Source organism: Trametes versicolor, assembly GCF_000271585.1.
Source record: "Trametes versicolor FP-101664 SS1 unplaced genomic scaffold TRAVEscaffold_1, whole genome shotgun sequence".
Taxonomy (NCBI): Eukaryota; Fungi; Basidiomycota; class Agaricomycetes; order Polyporales; family Polyporaceae; genus Trametes; species Trametes versicolor.
This window is the reverse complement of record NW_007360321.1, coordinates 3102930-3120242: the sequence shown is the minus strand read 5'-3', so window position 1 is coordinate 3120242 and position 17313 is coordinate 3102930. Positions and strand designations below refer to the sequence as shown.

The 17313-nt window shown below is 58.6% G+C and overlaps 6 protein-coding genes across 6 annotated transcripts; 3 read left to right on the top strand and 3 right to left on the bottom strand.

The window, feature by feature from the left end:
• Positions 1-3907: 3907 nt before the first annotated feature.
• Positions 3908-8140, bottom strand: TRAVEDRAFT_25825 (uncharacterized protein). The gene is made up of 9 exons (XM_008033676.1): positions 7866-8140; positions 7741-7812; positions 7665-7690; positions 7451-7614; positions 7199-7397; positions 7107-7139; positions 6162-7052; positions 5092-6107; positions 3908-5040 (listed from the first exon to the last, which is right to left on the bottom strand). The coding sequence occupies exons 1-9, from the start codon at positions 8126-8128 to the stop codon at positions 4021-4023; spliced, it is 3684 nt and encodes a 1227-aa protein (XP_008031867.1). The 5' UTR covers positions 8129-8140; the 3' UTR covers positions 3908-4020.
• Positions 8141-8350: 210 nt separating this feature from the next.
• Positions 8351-8695, top strand: TRAVEDRAFT_108710 (uncharacterized protein; the record flags this gene model as incomplete). The annotated part of the gene is made up of 3 exons (XM_008034890.1): positions 8351-8432; positions 8482-8564; positions 8615-8695. 3 exons carry the CDS (start codon positions 8351-8353, stop codon positions 8693-8695), a joined length of 246 nt encoding a protein of 81 aa, XP_008033081.1.
• Positions 8696-9315: 620 nt separating this feature from the next.
• TRAVEDRAFT_139911 (RdRP-domain-containing protein) lies at positions 9316-13340 on the top strand (the record flags this gene model as incomplete). Its single annotated transcript, XM_008034889.1, has 5 exons — positions 9316-11914; positions 11972-12168; positions 12220-12807; positions 12873-13156; positions 13223-13340. The coding sequence occupies 5 exons, from the start codon at positions 9316-9318 to the stop codon at positions 13227-13229; spliced, it is 3675 nt and encodes a 1224-aa protein (XP_008033080.1). The 3' UTR covers positions 13230-13340.
• An 11-nt stretch (positions 13341-13351) lies between these two features.
• TRAVEDRAFT_55600 (Sm-like ribonucleoprotein) lies at positions 13352-14021 on the bottom strand (the record flags this gene model as incomplete). The annotated part of the gene is made up of 6 exons (XM_008034205.1): positions 13352-13432; positions 13483-13502; positions 13559-13635; positions 13690-13710; positions 13768-13960; positions 14017-14021. 6 exons carry the CDS (start codon positions 14019-14021, stop codon positions 13413-13415), a joined length of 336 nt encoding a protein of 111 aa, XP_008032396.1. The 3' UTR covers positions 13352-13412.
• Positions 14022-14240: 219 nt separating this feature from the next.
• TRAVEDRAFT_111106 (mRNA-binding ribosome synthesis protein NOP7) lies at positions 14241-16601 on the top strand (the record flags this gene model as incomplete). Its single annotated transcript, XM_008034888.1, has 4 exons — positions 14241-14361; positions 14421-14664; positions 14725-14986; positions 15039-16601. 4 exons carry the CDS (start codon positions 14241-14243, stop codon positions 16599-16601), a joined length of 2190 nt encoding a protein of 729 aa, XP_008033079.1.
• Positions 16602-16700: 99 nt separating this feature from the next.
• On the bottom strand, positions 16701-17153 carry TRAVEDRAFT_110559 (uncharacterized protein; the record flags this gene model as incomplete). The annotated part of the gene is made up of 1 exon (XM_008034887.1): positions 16701-17153. One exon carries the CDS (start codon positions 17151-17153, stop codon positions 16701-16703), a length of 453 nt encoding a protein of 150 aa, XP_008033078.1.
• Between the last annotated feature and the right edge of the window lie 160 nt (positions 17154-17313).

Genomic DNA, 17313 nt, shown 5'->3' with positions numbered 1-17313 from the left:
GGGTCGTGAGGATATACAGAGGCAAAGAGGTGCGGGTAGCGGGAGGGGGTCGAAGACGTCGGGGACGTCGAGGACGAGCGGGGAGGGCAGAGGAAGCGACGAATGGAGACCGAAATGAGCTATAAGGGAACCGGGAATCCGGGGCGAGGCCGTAGGCGCGGAAAGCTGATGGCAAGGAACAATGCCCAGGCTAACATTTCGCAGGCACATAATAATCCGATAATAACCAATCCTTGTGAAGGGGTTACTCCAGATGTTATCGACTGCCTCGTCACAGACATCAGATGCCTCGTGTGCGGCCTCTCCACCGCCCTCTTGGCCATGACATCGCCGCCGCCGCTGCCTGCGATACGCCCCTGGTGGGCGGGGCTGGCAGCTGAAAGTCCCCGCACACATGATGGGCCTGTGCGCACCGCTGGGGAGCACGGTGGGCCTGGGATGGGGAACAAAGACGCCGGGAGGTTTCGCGCGATCTGTGATGGTCCGCTTTGTTCGGGGAGCGCGCACTGTTCCCACGGGCCACGTTCCACGATGCCGCCGCCCCGTCGTCCGTGCCCGTCCCGAACGGGGAAATCGAAATTGACTGCAGCTGCAACTCACCTTCGATCGAATGCCCCGTCACGTCCTTCACTGCACCAGACTTCAGCCTGCAGAAATCTGCAGATATCCGTCAGCCATCGTCCAATCCTGCGCCGCTCGTTCCGCATCCCCTCGGTACTCACACACACCCGCGGACCTGTAAGCGTTCTTGCGACCACGAATACGGAGCGAGCGACCCAACGGATTAAATGCCGACCTTACGCAAATTAAACTTGTGCTGCTGAGCTAGCTGTGCGGCCTGGGAGTCCCGGGACCGAAACGATTCGAAACGAAGGACTGTGGGGTAAAGGAGGGACTTCGGGCGGATGCCGTCTTCTATGCTGCTGGCGCGACCAGAGTATGGCGATCGACTGCGGGGCCGACGCGGACTGGCTGGTGCAGGGGGTGCGAAGCTCTGAGCGGGGAGTCGGCGGGGGCCTCGTCGGTGCTCGGCTGGCAGGGCGGGGTCGGCGAAGCGGCTGCCGGGGGGAAGCTGCTGGGCGACGGGGGAGGGAGGGAGGAGAGCTACGTTCGCTGTCGACGACCGATGCTTTCAAGGTGCCGGTGAAACGTAGCTGGCGGGTGTGCAATCACAATGCTCGAAAGGCGTGTCCGCTTAGATCTCCCCGCGCGCTGTCTCTAATACACCAGCCTTTCTCGGGTCCTTTGCCAATTGGCCCATTTCTGGCGATGAGCTGCGTGAACCTGAACACGTTGTCTGCCTGCAGGCACCCAGATCCGTCTCATATCTCCATACTTTAGGTAAGCCCCTGCTTCCCCGTCCGACTGCCTTGCGCGCCGGGAAAGCGTATCACCTTCTCTTCCAGTCTCGCAGCAGTCCCGTTACTCCTTCGTAACATGTTGTCCGCTCCATTACATTCCTCGCCTAACCAGCCTATTATTTAAGAGAGACCGCGTACCGCCGTTCCTGGACGACATCATCATCATACAGCTCTATCACTGGGCCCGCGCAGATCTGAACGTTCTGAACAGCGGCCGCATCGCATGCACGGATCCTCAAATTCCGGCCATAGGCCCGCTGAGGCACGAGGGTGCGACTGCTCGAGCCCGTTGCGAATGCGCGCGATGAGCTGCCAACCAGGATAGCTACAAGGCGACATTCCCGTCCAGGATTCGTGCGTCCCAGGCCAGCTGGTCCGCTCTTCACCCTCGCACTCCGCGCGCCCAAGAATCCCCTCCCATCAGTCACCTTATCGTATCAATCATAGCGCTCATACTCACCAGCTGAGGGAACGGAGCCTTGACGTACTCCTGACGTTGGGGAGGCACTGAACGTCGCCGCTGACAGCGTACATTCTGATTACCTGCCGCCGCTTGCCTCGTGCGCCGCGTTTTTGCAGAAGGGCGGCATGACGGAGAGGTGACGCTTCCCGTTCTTGCTCGCCCCGACGGCGGGAATCCCGCGCTGCCCTTTGTTCTCCTGTGCGGCAGAGTGAGCGTGATCTCGGACCCGCAGCCCGTCGCACACCGCGGGCCCACCAGCAAGTATAGCCGTGGGGACCAGCGGCGCACAAGATCGCCACAGAGGCCCCTTCCAGACGTGCCACGGTGGCGTCGACGTCTGGAGCCGCAAGAGACCCTCGGGATTCACTTCGTCGTTCGCTGTGGGTCCGTCACCTCGCATCTGGTGCGGAATTCCGCTGGCGCAACTGATCCGGAAAGACAAGGACCAAAGACCGCCGAAGGGAACCGGCTATCCGTTGGAGGCTCGCGGGCTGCAAATACGCCTCGGGCTGTGCGTACGAACGTCTGCCGGGGGCGTTCATACGTACAGCACGCGGCGCTCAGCTCGGGCTGGGATTCTCTCGGCGCGAGGACCTCCCATCACGAGCTTCTAGCTTGCGCCGTCGTTAACGCGGCGCAGGCCTGCATGCAGTAGATGGGAACCCCCGCACGCGCAGGGCCGCTATCAGCTCGTTATAACGTCTTTTCACACAAGAACTTTCGAAGCCCGACCAATGGCCGCCCCCACGGCGGTTGCGGAAGCCACTGTGAGTAAGTGCACTTGTCAAGTACGCAACGCACGTACGATCTTCGTGCGAGCGCGCGTGGGGTTCGATCGCAGTGTCCGAGTTGTGCGGCGCACGACTCACGAGGGTGCCGGCACGGCCGGGGCAACCGAACACAAGAGTTGAGACCTCCGCGGGCTGGAGCATTCCAATTGAGCGAAGGAGGGTGCGGTCGCGCAGCGGGGCAGAGACAACGCGCGTCCGGACAGTATCCATCATTCCTATTTCCCCGGGCCGGCGATACTGCGCATAAGACGAGGGGACTTACCTGGGACAAGGGGAGCACGCGGGCAGAAGGGACGGAGTTGAAGTCAAAATGCTACCCGCGCTTAGAAGGCTTGTTGCGCATGTGGGAGAAAGAGCTTAATAGAATAGGCTCTGCGTTCCGGAGGTAGTAGCGAGACGCCTCTGCAGGAGAACAAGAGGACTATCAGCGCGGGTGGCACGCGCACTGGGCGACAGCATGGGGGGAGGAGGTGGGACTCCGCCTGGGCCCGGAAAGGCAGCTTGAAGGCGTTGTCGCGCTGCTGACCAACCCTGGCGTTCCCACCTCCCTCCGGCTGATGGGAGCCCGCCTGCCCTATCAGGCTTCCCCGGATGCGCGGATCAGATTCGAGATGAGATGCCCGGGAGCGCATGCAGTGCATCTCGCCGCGACCCTGCACTCCCTGCACGTCCCTGGCCGGTGCCTATCCGCGCGACGCTTCTCCTGGAATGCTCCTCTTGAAGACATGTGTCCTTGGAGTCTGGAGACTTAGCTGTGTTAAGGTACTGCAAGGTGGAAAACCTAGCGTAGAGTAGGAGCCCGCAAGGGACCGCTGTCTTGTAGATCTCCGGTTGTGCGATCGGGACCGGTCGCGCTTCAGGTACAGCGAGCGCTTGTTTGCGCCGCCGTGGGCAGGAAGCTACCGCAAGAGGGACAATGACGTCACTGTCATGCAGCTGTCAGGCTTCAGCGAATTTCTCGTCCGTCCTCGAGTACGTTATGATGCCATGCAGGTACAGTTGTAGTAAGTTAAGCGTATAACCCTGAGATACCTTACAGCCCAGGAGAAACGTATACCAACTTTATGGCAGCGACGGCGAATCTAGCCTGAAACCTGCGCGCATGAATCAGCTCAGTGGCACCAGCCGCGGTCGAGACGTCGCGCAATAGATCATCGGCCTGTCGGCAAAATTCGTTGTGGATGTATATGCTTGAGCTTGCGCGCGGCATTCAAGTCCACGTCGTCAATCAGAGCTAAACCGACACAATATTGGCACTACTGCCTACGTGCGTGTGCTACTTACGCGTGTCAGAAATTAGGTACAGAGGGAGGGGAAGCGTCGTGGCATGAGAGAGAAAATCGAAATGCGGATGCGCGAAAGGAGAGGAAGGATATGGACACAAGCATATACCGGGGCCCGCTGCTCACTCTCTGTGACCGCCCATCAAGAGCGCCATCAAGTCCTGGGTGGTCTGCGCACCACCGCCGTGCACGGCCTGCTGCTGGAGGTGCGACGGGAGGAGGTGCGCCATCATCTGTGGCGGGATGTGCTGCTGCTGCTGCTGTTGCTGGAGTTGTTGGCGCATCGCGAGCGACATCTGACCCCCAGGGCCCTGTTGCGGCCCGAAGCCAGGGCCTGAGCCCCGAAGCCCTGCGCCGCCCAAGTTGCCCTGCATGCCCAGCAGCTGCGCCTGGTTCGCCGCGCGCATCTCCAAGCTGTTCGGGCCCAGTCCGCCCATGGGGTTGACCGACAGGGGATTCGGGGGACCCGGCGGCCCGCGCAGCGGCGGGTTGCCGTTGTAGCCGCCGAGGCCGCCCTGCGTGAAGGTGTTGTAGACTTGCTGCGCGGGCGTGGGGCCGTGCAGTCCGCCACCGGGCATGCCGACGCCGGCGCCAAGGAACTGTGAAGGATCGTGTGGGGGGCGGGCGCCGAGGTTGGCGAGCCCGGGAGGGAGGCGCTGCGACGGCGGCTGGAGAGGGTTTTGGCTGTGGCTGGAGATGGGGGAGGAGCCGCGGTACTGGCCCTGCTGCATCGGGAGACCGCCGTTGCGGTGCATCGCCGCCTGCTGCTGGGCGTACATGGAGGGCACGGGGCCGTTGTTGAACATCTGCTCCATGTTCCGCTGCTGGGTAAGGCGCTGGACGTTGAAGTGCAGGGGGTCGTCGATCTGTTCGTTGAAGAGGATACCACCAGACTCTCGGCTGCGGGAACGGGGTGGTGCAGGGCGCAATCCAGGGACGAGACCGTCCGGGACGAAGTTCCGATCGTCGATTCGGCTGTCGTAGAGAGAATCGAGGCGGTTGTTTTGGGCCAGCTGTTGCTGGTGCAGATGCTGTTGCTGTTGTTGCAAAATTTGTAGCTCGAGATTGCTCTGGGCGAACTGATTGCCACCCTGGGGTATCCGACCCGGCTGCACGATCTGCGGAGACATCCTGTGGCCCTGCTAAAATACCGTTAGCATGAGCGGCGTGTTAACCGAATATCCTCGACAAACCTGCGACGAGCTCTGCAGCATCGCGAAGATATCTTCCATAGTCCTCTCTCCTCTCGGTGGACCAACGCCGCCGAGCGCGGGCGGCTCTTGGCGGAGGTGCGGGTGCCCAGGCTGTACGGGAGGCGCTTGCTGCTGCTGCTGCTGCTGCTGTGCGAGGCGTGGCCCTGTGGCCTGCACGTCCCGGGTTCTCGCGTCAAAGAACTTTGCGAACCGACTGCCCTTGTTGGTGTAATTGGCTCCGCTGCCTGAGGGATCCAGCTGGACACCTAGAGGGAACCCGCCGGCTTGCGGCCCGCCCATGTCGTTGTAAGGAGGGGCATTCTCCCCAGGGATGCCGAAAATCGCACGTTCCGCTGCGGAACCAGACGCACGGCGGATACCCTCGTTTAGCTGCCCCAGATGCATCGCTTCGCGGGGGTCGTCCATGAGCAAGTTGGGCTGTGAACCGTTGCTGAGGGGCGAGAAACTCCGGACCCCACGAGAAGGATCGGCAGCATTCATACGTTGGCCCGCATAATGCATGTCGTTGCCGAGTGTATCCGGAATATGCGGTGGGATGGCAGATGAACCGGACGCAGACCGAACTTGAGGAACGGAGAGACCAGGGGGTGGCATTTGATTGCCAGGGGCGGTTGGCACGTTGTTTGCAGCATTGCGAGACTTGAACGCGAGGACACGAGAGCCAGCGGGCGGGTTGAAGGTATTAGGGGAGGCGTTGGAGGAGGGAAGGTCGCTAGGCGAGGAGGCGTTCGTTGCAGACTGTGAAGCTGCCTGGGCTAGACGCGGCCCCATGACCCTTGAGCCTTCTAGCGAACGATCAAGCGAGGGGCTCGCCAACTCAGAACCGCGATGCATAGCAGCTGCCTCGGTTGTGAGAGCAGTCAGCAAGGATTGGATGCCATTGGAAGCAGGAGTAGTAGATGAAGGTGGTCGTGGTGAAGGGTCTTCGCCTTGATGAGACTGTGAGGGTGAAATCTTCAGTCCATCCGTAAGGTGGTGGGTGATGATAGCCGGATCTATTCATTGCCTCGTCAAGTCGGAAATTCCATGTTACAACGACGCAGACTCACCTGAAGCAGCGTTGCCTTGCAATGATGAACTGTTGGAAAGACCTGGAGGCCCGTACTCCAGTTGCCCGTCGGGAGACTTGTCTTCTTTCTTTTGAGCCTCGCGCTTCATCATCAGCTTGAACAACTGGATCTCGTCCATCGGACTCTCAGAGCTTGAAGCCGCCTGCTGCTCAGAAGAGCCATTGGCATTCGTGTTCTTGCCGCCCGGGTTCGCGTCGCTGCCCTTTTCCTTGCGCTCCCTCTCCTTCATACCCTTCTTCCAAGCCTGAATACCATCAAGCTCGCCATCCTCTGTCTTGCCACCAAGAATGCCACCACCTGGGGTTGAGGGGACGTATGTTTCCATCCAGGCAGGCTCAGCCTCGCGATCCCTATCGCGATCGCGTCGATTCTCCCTGTCTTTATCATCGTCGGCCGCGCCGAGTCGACGATCACGTCCAGCACCACGGCGCGTGCGCGCGTCCCTCTCTTCACCACCCGAGGGACGCTCCCGGTCGCGGTCCTCGAATCGATCCCAGCCGCGGTCGCGTTCCCGCCGAGCAGCAACGCGCTCATCCCTGCGACCATCGTCCCGCCACCGCCTAGGGTCATCTTCAGTGTCGCGATCAGAGTCCTTCGCGCGACGGCCGTAGTCGGGTCGATCCCGATCAGAGGGATCATCCCAGTCTCGACGAGGGTAGTCGTCCCTGTCGCGTCGACCACCATCGTCCTTCTCCCTGCGGTCGTCGCGGTCACCATCGCCGCGGCGCTCCCTAGGACGGTCTCTGTCTTCGCGATCACGATCGCGGTCCCGCCGAGTTGTCGAAGGTTCCCTTCTCGGGCGAGAGGACTCGCGTGCACGCGAGCGTGGCCGTTCACGAGTCTCGCGATCTCGCCTCGGGTTATCAGCCCCTGAGTACAATGTCAGCCCAAGATGCGCTTATAGTGTACGTAAGAAGCTCTTACTGTCTTCACGACCCGCTCGGTTCGGTTCTGCGCCTACGGGGACGACGTCAACGGACCGACCAGGACACGTATCACCGTTACGATGCACTCACCTCTGCGCCAATCGTCGCTACTCTCGACCGGTTTCCTCTTAGATGCCTCTCTACCTTCGGCGCGACGGCCAGCACCGGCAGCTTGCCCGAGCCGTGAAGTCGATGTACCCGTTAGATGTGGCGCGGCGTCCCGGTCTTTGTTACGAAGGGTCGATACAGATGACAATGCGAGCCGGTCGCGGTCGTATTTGTCGGAAAGCTGCGACAACCGCATAAGGCCACAATATGAACGCAAGGACCAGTATAACTCACATTTCGAAGCCGCTCTTGACCCTCACGGTCACGCAGGTCGCGTTCCCTCTCCTTATCCACCTCCTTCTCGGCGCCGCGTTCGGTGGTGCGGATTGATTGATGTCTGAAATTGCCCATTTGCGACGGCTGCGTAAGTCCTGAACGGAACGATGCCCGAGAAGAATCTGTAGACAATGTTGAGCAATGCGAATGAGGGACATCAAAATCTGCATACCGCCATCCTCTGTGTCTCTACGAAAACTGAGAGGCCGGTCAGATGAGCCTACGCATCCAGCGGAGCTGCTACATACCGACGATCTCGTGCAGGGGTATTTGTAGACGATTCAGCCTCCTTCTTGCTTCCTACTTGCTCGTTCCAGTCACTGTAGAGAACTCGTTATAGAAACATAAGGTAGTCGCGTCAGTCCTGACATACCCAAACCACTCCTTGAAAGTAGGCATCCCCTCGGGCAGTTCGATGAGAGGCGACTTCGAGAGCTGGAGGATATCATATCGCGCATACACCCGAAGCGGGCGAGCAGGTGTGTCTGAGGTTTTCTGCTGGACATCCGCCGCCACTTCGTCCTGCAAAGAGGCCTTCGCTACAGCTTCGACCACGGCGTCAACGGCGTCTCCGGGGGCGAGCGATGGTGTTGTGTGTGCGGTTACGAGAGAAGAATCGGTTTCATGAGTAGCCATACCGGAAGCAAAGACGGAGGTGTGTGCGAGGGGGCGTCGGATGGATTTGAGCTCTTTGGTGTCAGCTCAAGCAGGAGCGCGGCTTTGCGCGGCACTGGACAGGAAGGCACGCCGAAGCGCGCGTGCGCGTTCCTCCATCCCAACTCAGGCACAACTGCTCAGCTCAATAATTTCTCGGTCACTCGTCCTGCTCGCCGCTGCGGTTCGAAGAATTGACTGCTCATGTCTGGACTCACCTTGAAGCACTTCATACTCAAACAACAGGCTCTCAACCTGTACCGCTCAGCCATACGGGCCACAAGATGTAGGAACCAACCGCCTGAACACCATACGAAGTCTGACTCTGTCTCGAGCCATTCCTGACAGGAATGCGAGGGCAGAAACTATTTCCTGGATCCGCAGTGAGTTTGTGCGAAACCGCTACATGAACGATGTGGTGCGTATTGTTCTATGTAACACTGCTTGTGCTTATATCAGGTGTTTCAGAAACTCATCGAGGACAGGATATCCTCCGGTCGTAGAGAACTCAGGCAAATACTTCCAACGGCATATGTACCACCGTCTTGACGTTCTGGATGCATGCTCGGCTGTGAAACTTGTCTATGATCCTTATGTGGCTTCAAATCGCTGTCTGACGACTCCCCGTACAGGCCACGAAGACACCCATATTTCGAAGGCAATGCATGACTCTGTCAATGACTACGCCGTTTAGGAACTTATTTTGCTTGCATTCTGACGTATCAGGCGTCCTATGGCTGTCACCTAGTCTGAGCTATGATGCCATTGGGCCTGGCCGTGTGCTGCACACGATAATGCGATAAGTCCTTGGTGGCGCTGCGGTAATACCCCGATACGTCTCTGGATGTATTTCTTCCACCCCAATCCTCCGCGTTTCGGCCAACGTCGAGGTGAGATGAAGCCGATTTTACTCTCATATCAAGTCGAAATTTCGTTCATTGCTGCGTCTGACATACACCATATATCGAAAAGAATTACCACTGATCTATACATCGACTTATAGGTTATGGGAGCGCCTTGTGCGTCTCTGTTGTGCTGCGGCAATCCGACTACCCCTATAACTCTGAACATTCACTCATCCACCTGCTCTCGACCGTCTCCGCTTTCGCCCTTCTCTCACAGACCCTTCACGCCTCTGCCTTAGCCTCTCTTCTCTCCTCTCCGTAGTCATGGATATCTTCATGACAAGTCTTCCCCACGGGACCACCAAACACCAGCTCAAGCTAGAGCTAGCCAGTATCCTCCATTCCCTTCCCTTCAGCGACTCATCTAGACCCCGAATGAATTTCGACGTCTATGTCTTCCCCCAGAAGAAGCGCTCTCCTTGGCAATATGGTACTTTGACTCTGCCCTCCGTGGACATCGGCAACAAGTTTCTGCAAATCTATGGCCATCCTACTGCGACGCGCTTCCTTACCCTCGGAGTCACCCGTGTTCAATTCCAGCGGAGTAAAAAGGACCCGCGCATGGAGGTACTGGAGAGAGTCCAGCGGCAGTCATTCGAAGATCCAAGGATAGCTCAAGCCCGTGAGCGCGACGCCGAAGACCTCAGGTTGCGCCAAGTACCACTCGTTACAATTCAGTTCGGATGGGAATGCCGAGACCAAGTCTTCTCTATTGAATGGGAGAAATCGTGTTCCGCTGTCCTGGTCTTTGTGGAGGAGCGGCGCGAATTTCGCATCAGAGTTCGCGGGTCTGGGCTGGACGACACGCGTATTATCGCTATACGCGCCAGCCAAATTGGCTGGACGTCTGCTGCGGTCGATCCATCATCCGGTGTCCCAGTCATCTTTTTCTCCCTCAGTAATCCTCCCTCCTTCGAGACCGAAAGCGTCACGTCTAGTCTCATCAGCGCACTCAAGGGCGGTGACATCCCCCTTCGTAGAAAGTGGTCCGCGTTCGATGAAACCCACGAAGCGGTTGCCCCGTATACTTCGCTAGCTCTTCGTCTAGAGGCCTCATCGGTGGACGACCTCGAGCAATTCCGGAGCTTAGCACGCGCTGCCCATTGTACCCGTCCGGACAACTTCGCATACCACGTGGAACGGCGAGGGCTATTCGCTCAAGATGTACGGGAGGAATGCGCATTCTGGGCACTGCGTCAGCCCTGGATGGTGGCATTCCAGGTCGAAGCCCTTTTGCGGTCGTGCCTAGTAGACTTCAAGGAGATGCTTAGGCTTCGGCGCCCAATAGAAACACTCCTACGCAGCAAGGGCCGGGATCATACCGCGGCACTCCTCCGCGACTTCATCGCTCAAGCCAGGGCCCTCTTCTGGTACGGGGAAGACCCAATTAGTCAAGGGCATAGTCCACAGGCGGAACTCTATTCAGGCGACGTCGTTGAGCTGTTCACCTCGGTCGCCGCCAACTTCGTCTATAAACCTTTGAACACCGCCCTGAATACTGCCGACGCGACTGCCCCCTTCCATTGCCTTCGCGTCACCATCACTCCTACTACTATGATACTGGAAGGCCCGTTCCCGGAACGGTCCAACCGCGTCATGCGCAAGTACTATCGCTCCCAGGACTCTTTCCTTCGCGTCTGCTTCCAGGATGAGAACCGGCTCCAGCTGCGTTTCGACCGCGAAATCGACGGCACAGACTTCGTCAATCGTAGGGTCAAGAGCGTCTTGCTCGGCGGACTCGCGTTCCCGGGAGCCCGATTCGACTTCCTCGCATACTCCCAATCAGCCTTGAAGGAGCACGCGGTCTGGTTTGTCAAGCCTTTCAGACATACCGACGACCAAGGGTATACCCACTTTGTGGATGCAGCGGCCATCATCGGAAGTCTCGGTACCTTCAGGAACCTTACCTTCGACCCGGAGCTCATCTATTGCCCCGCGCGTTATGCTGCCAGGATCTCCCAGGCATTTACCGCGACAGATGCGTCAATCACTATCGACGCTGGCCAGATCATCTTCGGCAGTGACATCAAGGATGCCTCCGGAAAGAGGGAGTTCACGGACGGCGTGGGTACTATTTCGCCTCAGCTTGCCAAGGACATCTGGCGCGCGCTGCAGGAGAACAGACGTCGCGGCCGCCGGGACAGGACGTATCCCCGCGCATACCAAATCCGATTCCAGGGCTCTAAAGGCATGCTCAGTGTCGACTACACACTCCCAGGACGCTCTATCCTCATACGACCCTCAATGATCAAGTTCGAGAGTCCCGACTCGCGCAACATCGAGGTCGCTAGGGCTTTCGAGAAACCTGCGCCATATTATCTGAACAGGCCCCTCATCATGCTGTTGGAGGGACTTGGGGTCCCCTACGAGGTCTTCCAACGTCTACAGGATAACGCTGTGCGCGACGTTAAGGCGGCTGTCGAGTCACTTGAGAGGTCCGCTCGCCTCCTTGAGGGCCATGGTCTTGGCGGATCCTTCCGTCTCACGTCTGTGATGCTAGGACTTCATAAGCTCGGCCTCGGTCCGCTCAACAACGAGGTGTTCTGGCGACAGACCATGGACTTCGCAATCAATCATGTCCTACGAGAGCTGAAGCACCGGGCGAGGATTCCCGTTCCGGAGGGCTGGACGTTAGTAGGAGTAGCAGACGTCCACGGGTATCTTGAAGAGGGAGAGATATTCGTCTGCATCGATGCGCCTGACCGTGGTGGTCTGCGCTATCTCGAGGGCCGCACCCTGATCTCCCGCTCTCCGACCATACATCCGGGGGACGCTCAGGTCGTCCATGCGATAGGACGACCGCGCCCCGGTTCGCCATTCTCAATGGAGTCGCTCAGAAACACGGTAGTTTTCTCCATCAAGGGTATGTTCCCATGGACTTGGCTGTAGCCTGAAGTGCCGTCTTTGACGCATATCCCAGGAAAACGGCCACTGCCGTCCTGTCTCGGAGGCGGCGATCTTGATGGCGACGAGTACAATGTTACCTCGATGCCCGAACTCCTACCGCCTCGAACGTTCTATGCGGCAGAATACAAAGCTACCCCTCGGAAGCTTGTTGATCACGAAAGCACCATGGTCGACGTTGCAGAATTTGTTGCGGAATATATCAACAGCGATGTACGCCAGCGTTTTACTCTCTGTATTGTCAACAGCTGAACAGTTCCGAAGACCCTTGGGATAATCGCGATAACGTGGCTCATCATCGCCGACCAGAGCACCGAGGGTATCCTAGACCCAGACTGTCTCAAGCTGGCCGCCCTCCACAGCGATGCGGTCGACTATCCGAAAAGCGGACAGCCAGTGCCCATCCAGCACATACCACGCCTTCAGTTCGCTAGGAAGCCGGACTGGAACGCGCCTGAGACGATGAGCATCGATACTCTCTCTGAATCCCCGCGATTTTACGAGAGCGTCCGGGCTATCGGCAAGCTGTACCGTTCTATCGACCTACCTGCTCTCCGAACGGTGGATCGTGCTGCTCGCTATCAGCTCAGGCATATGCGGCAGGCAGGACAGGACTTCCTCCCTACCATCCTTGGTCAATTCCACACTAACCGGTCCAGCGAGGAAGACGTGGTCTTCGACGCTGTGCGACACCACGTGGCAGGCTTCATCGACCCCGGCAGCTACGACCGGGCGACGGTGACGAGTATCTGGGAGCTGTACAACAGCTATGTTTCCCGTCTGCGGGCGATCTGCGCCGATCATGCGCTCGAGAACTCGCGCACGGCGATGCTGACGGAGGAAGAGGCCGTCGTGAGTGCCTGCCCAAGCGTATCGTCAGTGCATGCAGTACACCATACTCACCCGATCCCGGACAGGTCGGCACCATTGTCGCAAAATGCTCGCAGCCCCGTAAGCGTCGAGACCTCATCTCGCAGCTGAGGGAGCAGACCGCCACACTCGTCAGCGACGTGCGCCACGAGTTGGAGGGCGAGGACGACACGCCGCACGAGGTGTCCCTTCTCCGCGCCTGGATCGCCTTTCGGATCGGGAACATGGAGCAGAAGTACTTCGGCGGGCACAGTTTCGGCTGGGTTGCCCTTGGGGGGATTTTCGACACGATCAAAGACATCGAGGACGAGGAGCGGACGATCACTCGGCGGTATGTGGATTTTTGCGTCTCTGTGCAGCGCACTTTGCGAGTACGGAAACTGACATATTCGTGTAGCGCGTGAGCGGAGAGGAACGCTTGGGACCCGACATACATGGTTGGCTGTCAGTTTTCCCATCACACTGGCGTTGCAGACGGAGAGATGAGACAGCAGAAATGAACGATGTACATTACGTGATACAGAACGATTCCACAGAGCATGACCGACATGAAGGTCCGGTTGCTGAGACAAAGAGACTGAGCGAGTTTACGCAGTGTTGCGCAGAACTAGTAGCTGCATTAGTAGACGCAGGCAGGTGAATCTTACTAGTACTCACCAAGAATGACCGAGTCACCGCTATAAGATGTCTGTGATAAGTATACAGGCGAGATTGAGTCAATATGGGCACCCACCGCAAGAACATCTTGCTGATGAACCTGTCCTTGTTCACTGCCTTCTTGTTCTTTCCCTTGGGCATCTCTGTCCACATCTGCGATCACACAATGAGCTGGCGAACTTTCTGCTGAGAGCAGATACTACACACCTCTTTTACGTTCTCCAACACCTACGTGATAAACGCGTAAGGTAAACCGGTACGAATCATACAAGAGGCGGAACGCACCATGTTGCTGTGTCTGTCAAACGCCTTCACGCGTGCTAGCAGCTTTTTGTTGTTTCGCAGGGAGATGAGGACTTGCGTGTGATTCCTAACGGCCTGCTGGAGGACCGACAAGGGGCCCTGGCTAATCTCGTGCTCCTCGAGCGCACGCAGCTGCGCCTCGTCGAGCTCGGATTTGGGGACGTGCACGTATTGACTGCAACGCGTGGTGAGCAAATGCGGAAGAACATCAGGGAGAGCGCGGACGCGTACCTCATGGTGGGCGGCGGAGGAGATGAGCAGCCTTGCGCACGCAGCGAGCTCGACCAAACCAAGATCGCGCGCGCGCCTCAGACAGGCGCCCAAGATGGGTCGAAAAGTTTGGAGTGCCGGTTCCTGATTGGACGCCGGAGCGCTTTCCTTCGCTCTCTCCCATCCGTTCTCCCTACACTCTCCACTCTCCATCCTCCCTCCTATCCTACTAAAACTCCAGAAATATGGGCCGTATCAAGCAGAGAGGAAAGGCCGGTGCTGCCAAAGCATACGTGACCCGCTCAGCAGCGGTGAAGAAGCTGCAATGCTCTCTCGCGGACTTCAGGAGGTTATGTATCTTGAAGGGTACGTCTAAACATCGGCCTTCCCTTCTGGCCTTGTACTAACACAACCTCGTCCGTAAGGTATCTTCCCTCGTGAGCCCCGGAGCCGCAAGAAGGCGAACAAGGGCTCGTCCGCGCCCACGAACTTCTACTATGCGAAAGATATCGCATACCTTGCGCACGAGCCTGTCTTGCGGAAGCTGCGGGAGCACAAGGCTTTTGCGAAAAAGCTCTCTCGTGCGCTTGGGAGAGGAGAATGGAGCAGCGCGAAGAGTCTGGAGGAAAACAAGTCGGTATACCGTCTTGACCATATCATCAAGGAGAGGTGAGTCCCGTGGTGCCGCATTTTCTCTGAGAGACATCTGAACGGCTGCATCTTCGCCAGGTACCCCACATTTGTCGATGCTGTCCGGGACATCGACGATGCGCTCTGCATGATCTTCCTCTTTGCTTCCCTCCCCTCCGACTCTAAGGTCTCCCCCTCCCTCATCGAGAACTGCGCACGCCTAGCGGCGGAGTGGCAGTTGTACGTTATGCATACACACGCTCTCCGGAAAACTTTCCTTTCGATAAAGGGAGTGTACTATCAGGCGGAGGTATTTGACCAGACAGTCACCTGGTTGGTTCCGTACCAGTTCACGCAAACTGTACGTCATTTATTCTACCCATGTTTCCAATGACCTCTCACAACCCGCGCAGATCCCCACGGACGTCGATGTCCGTGTTATGCTGACTTTCCTCGAGCTGTACCAGACGCTCTTGGGCTTTGTGTTCTTCAAGATTTACACGGACGCTGGCCTCGTCTACCCCCCTCCCCTTGACGCGAAGAAGGATGAGGGTGCTGCTGGTGTCGGGGCTTTCAGCCTCGAGGAGGCGAAGGCCGCCCGCCCGGCTCCGGCTGCCGCTAAGTCGAAGGTCGTCGAAGTCGACGGCAAGCGCATCTCTAGCAAAGATGTGCGGCAGACAATCAAAAGCATAGCTGCATCCGGCTCCGGTGACGCAGACGTCGAGATGTCCACCGCGGACGCTCCCGCGAACGAGGACGACGAGGAGTTCGTCGAGGACAACACCGAGGAAGACCCCGAAGACGCGCCCTCCGCCCCCGCATTCACCACCGCAACCCTCCCCACGCTCAAGACGCTCTCCACCCTCCCGCAGTCCACCTCCGCAAAACTTTTCGCCCCCTATACCTTCTGGCTCTCGCGCGAGACGTCGCGGCCGATCTTCGAGTTCCTCGTGCGCGCGTCCGGCGGACGCATCGGGTGGCCCGCTTCCTCCGGCAGCGGCTCGCCGTTCGAGGAGGACGACGAGTCGATCACGCATGTGATCATCGACCGGCCGCTCGTCCAGCGTGCGAACGAGACCGAGGCGGAGAAGGAGCGGAGGCGGCGGCGCAAGTACGTGCAGCCGCAGTGGGTCGTCGACTGCATCAACGCGGGCAGGATTCTACTCGAGGATCTGTATGCGCAGGGCAAGACGCTGCCGCCGCATCTGAGTCCGTTCGGCGAGCACGCGGAGGCGTACGATCCGACAGCGGGCCTTACTGGCGCTGCGGAGGACGAGGAGATGGACGAGGAGGTCGAGGGCGAGGATGATGCGGAAGTTGGCGCCGAGGACAGCGAGGAGGAAGAGGCGCGTCCTGCAAAGTCCGCGCTCAAGGCAGTAGCCACCGCGGAGGACGCCGCAGCGCTTCGTGCAGCGGAATTGGCGGCGGAGGCTGCAGGCATCGACTTTGGCACCTTCGAAAAAGAGGCCAAGAAGGCCCAGAAGAAGGTGAAGAAGGGAGATGCGTCGCAGGAGGAGGCTGGGGAGCAGAACATGAACAAGATGATGATGAGCAACAAGCAGCGGAAGCTGTACGAGCGCATGAAGTACGGGCAGAAGAAGCGCGCAGAGGAGGTCAGTGTCCCTCGGCATTTCCTGGTGTTTGGCGTGATCCTGACTGTTCTCACAGCGACAAGACCTGGAACAGAAGAAGCGGACGATCGAGAAAGAGAAGAAGCGGAGAGCGAAGGCTTGAGCTCTCTCGATCTGTGCTGTGCCTGTTCTTTCTGTATCGCTTTCTATCGTGTTCAGCAGAGTATGATACACTCGGCCCTTGCGCGGGGCTCACTGATATACACCGGCCCCCACATCCTCCAATCGCGTGAAGACGTGCCCTCCCATACATTACAACCGTTACCCATGTCGGTGTCGCGTCCGGTGACTCGCAGCGAGACAACGGGAGACCAAAAACTGCGGCAGCGTCGTGAACCCACGTAAATATTCCGGATAGGGCGGCACTCACAAACTGTAAACCCGGGAAAGCAGCAGAAAAGAAAGGGACAGACGATCGACGTCGTGACCACGAACGCGCACAGCTCAGATGTCGCCGCACTCCCATGCCTCTAACAGGTCGAACATGCCGTCTCGAAGACGTGACCAGGTGAGGACAGGCTCGATGGAGAATCCGGCGTGCCGCAGCTCGCGTAGACTGGCCCATACCCAGTTTTGACAATTCCAGGAGGGGTCGTGGCGGGTGATGGGTATCTGGGAGAGGATGCGCTCGAATTTGTGTAGGGACTCCGCGGGGATGCGGCCGACGGGGAGCGAGCCACGCCAGTTGTCGTTCCGGAGCACGATGTCGCGCTCGGCCTCGTAGCAGTAGGTGTCGATGTTGCCGGCGGCGTTGTAGCAGTTGCCTATAGGGCGGTCGTCGGTGCCGGCGGTCTTGAATGTGAGCGCCCAGTGGAGGGGGAGGTCCTTTCCCTCGGAGTCTTTCCCCCGCCACACCTGGGTGACCTCGAGTACGATCTGGGAGTTTCCCTCGGCCATGCGTCGGCTGGAGGGGCGGTGATGGGCTGGACAGAGTCGAGGACTGACGGGGTGTGACATACGATGGGTAGGGGGAGCAGGATGGGATCTAGCGGAGAGGTGGATGAGAACATGGGTCTTTTAGGTTGGCAGACCGAGCGTACGATGGCTGGTGCGGCCT

Coding starts and splice junctions, on each gene's coding strand:
- TRAVEDRAFT_25825 (XM_008033676.1), bottom strand. CDS start 8,128: ATGGCTACTCATGAAACCGATTCTTCTCTCGTAACCGCACACACAACA. Junction 7,615..7,664: donor TAGAGACACAGAGGATGGCG/GTATGCAGATTT, acceptor CATTGTCTACAG/ATTCTTCTCGGGCATCGTTC. Junction 7,053..7,106: donor CCGAGCGGGTCGTGAAGACA/GTAAGAGCTTCT, acceptor CATTGTACTCAG/GGGCTGATAACCCGAGGCGA.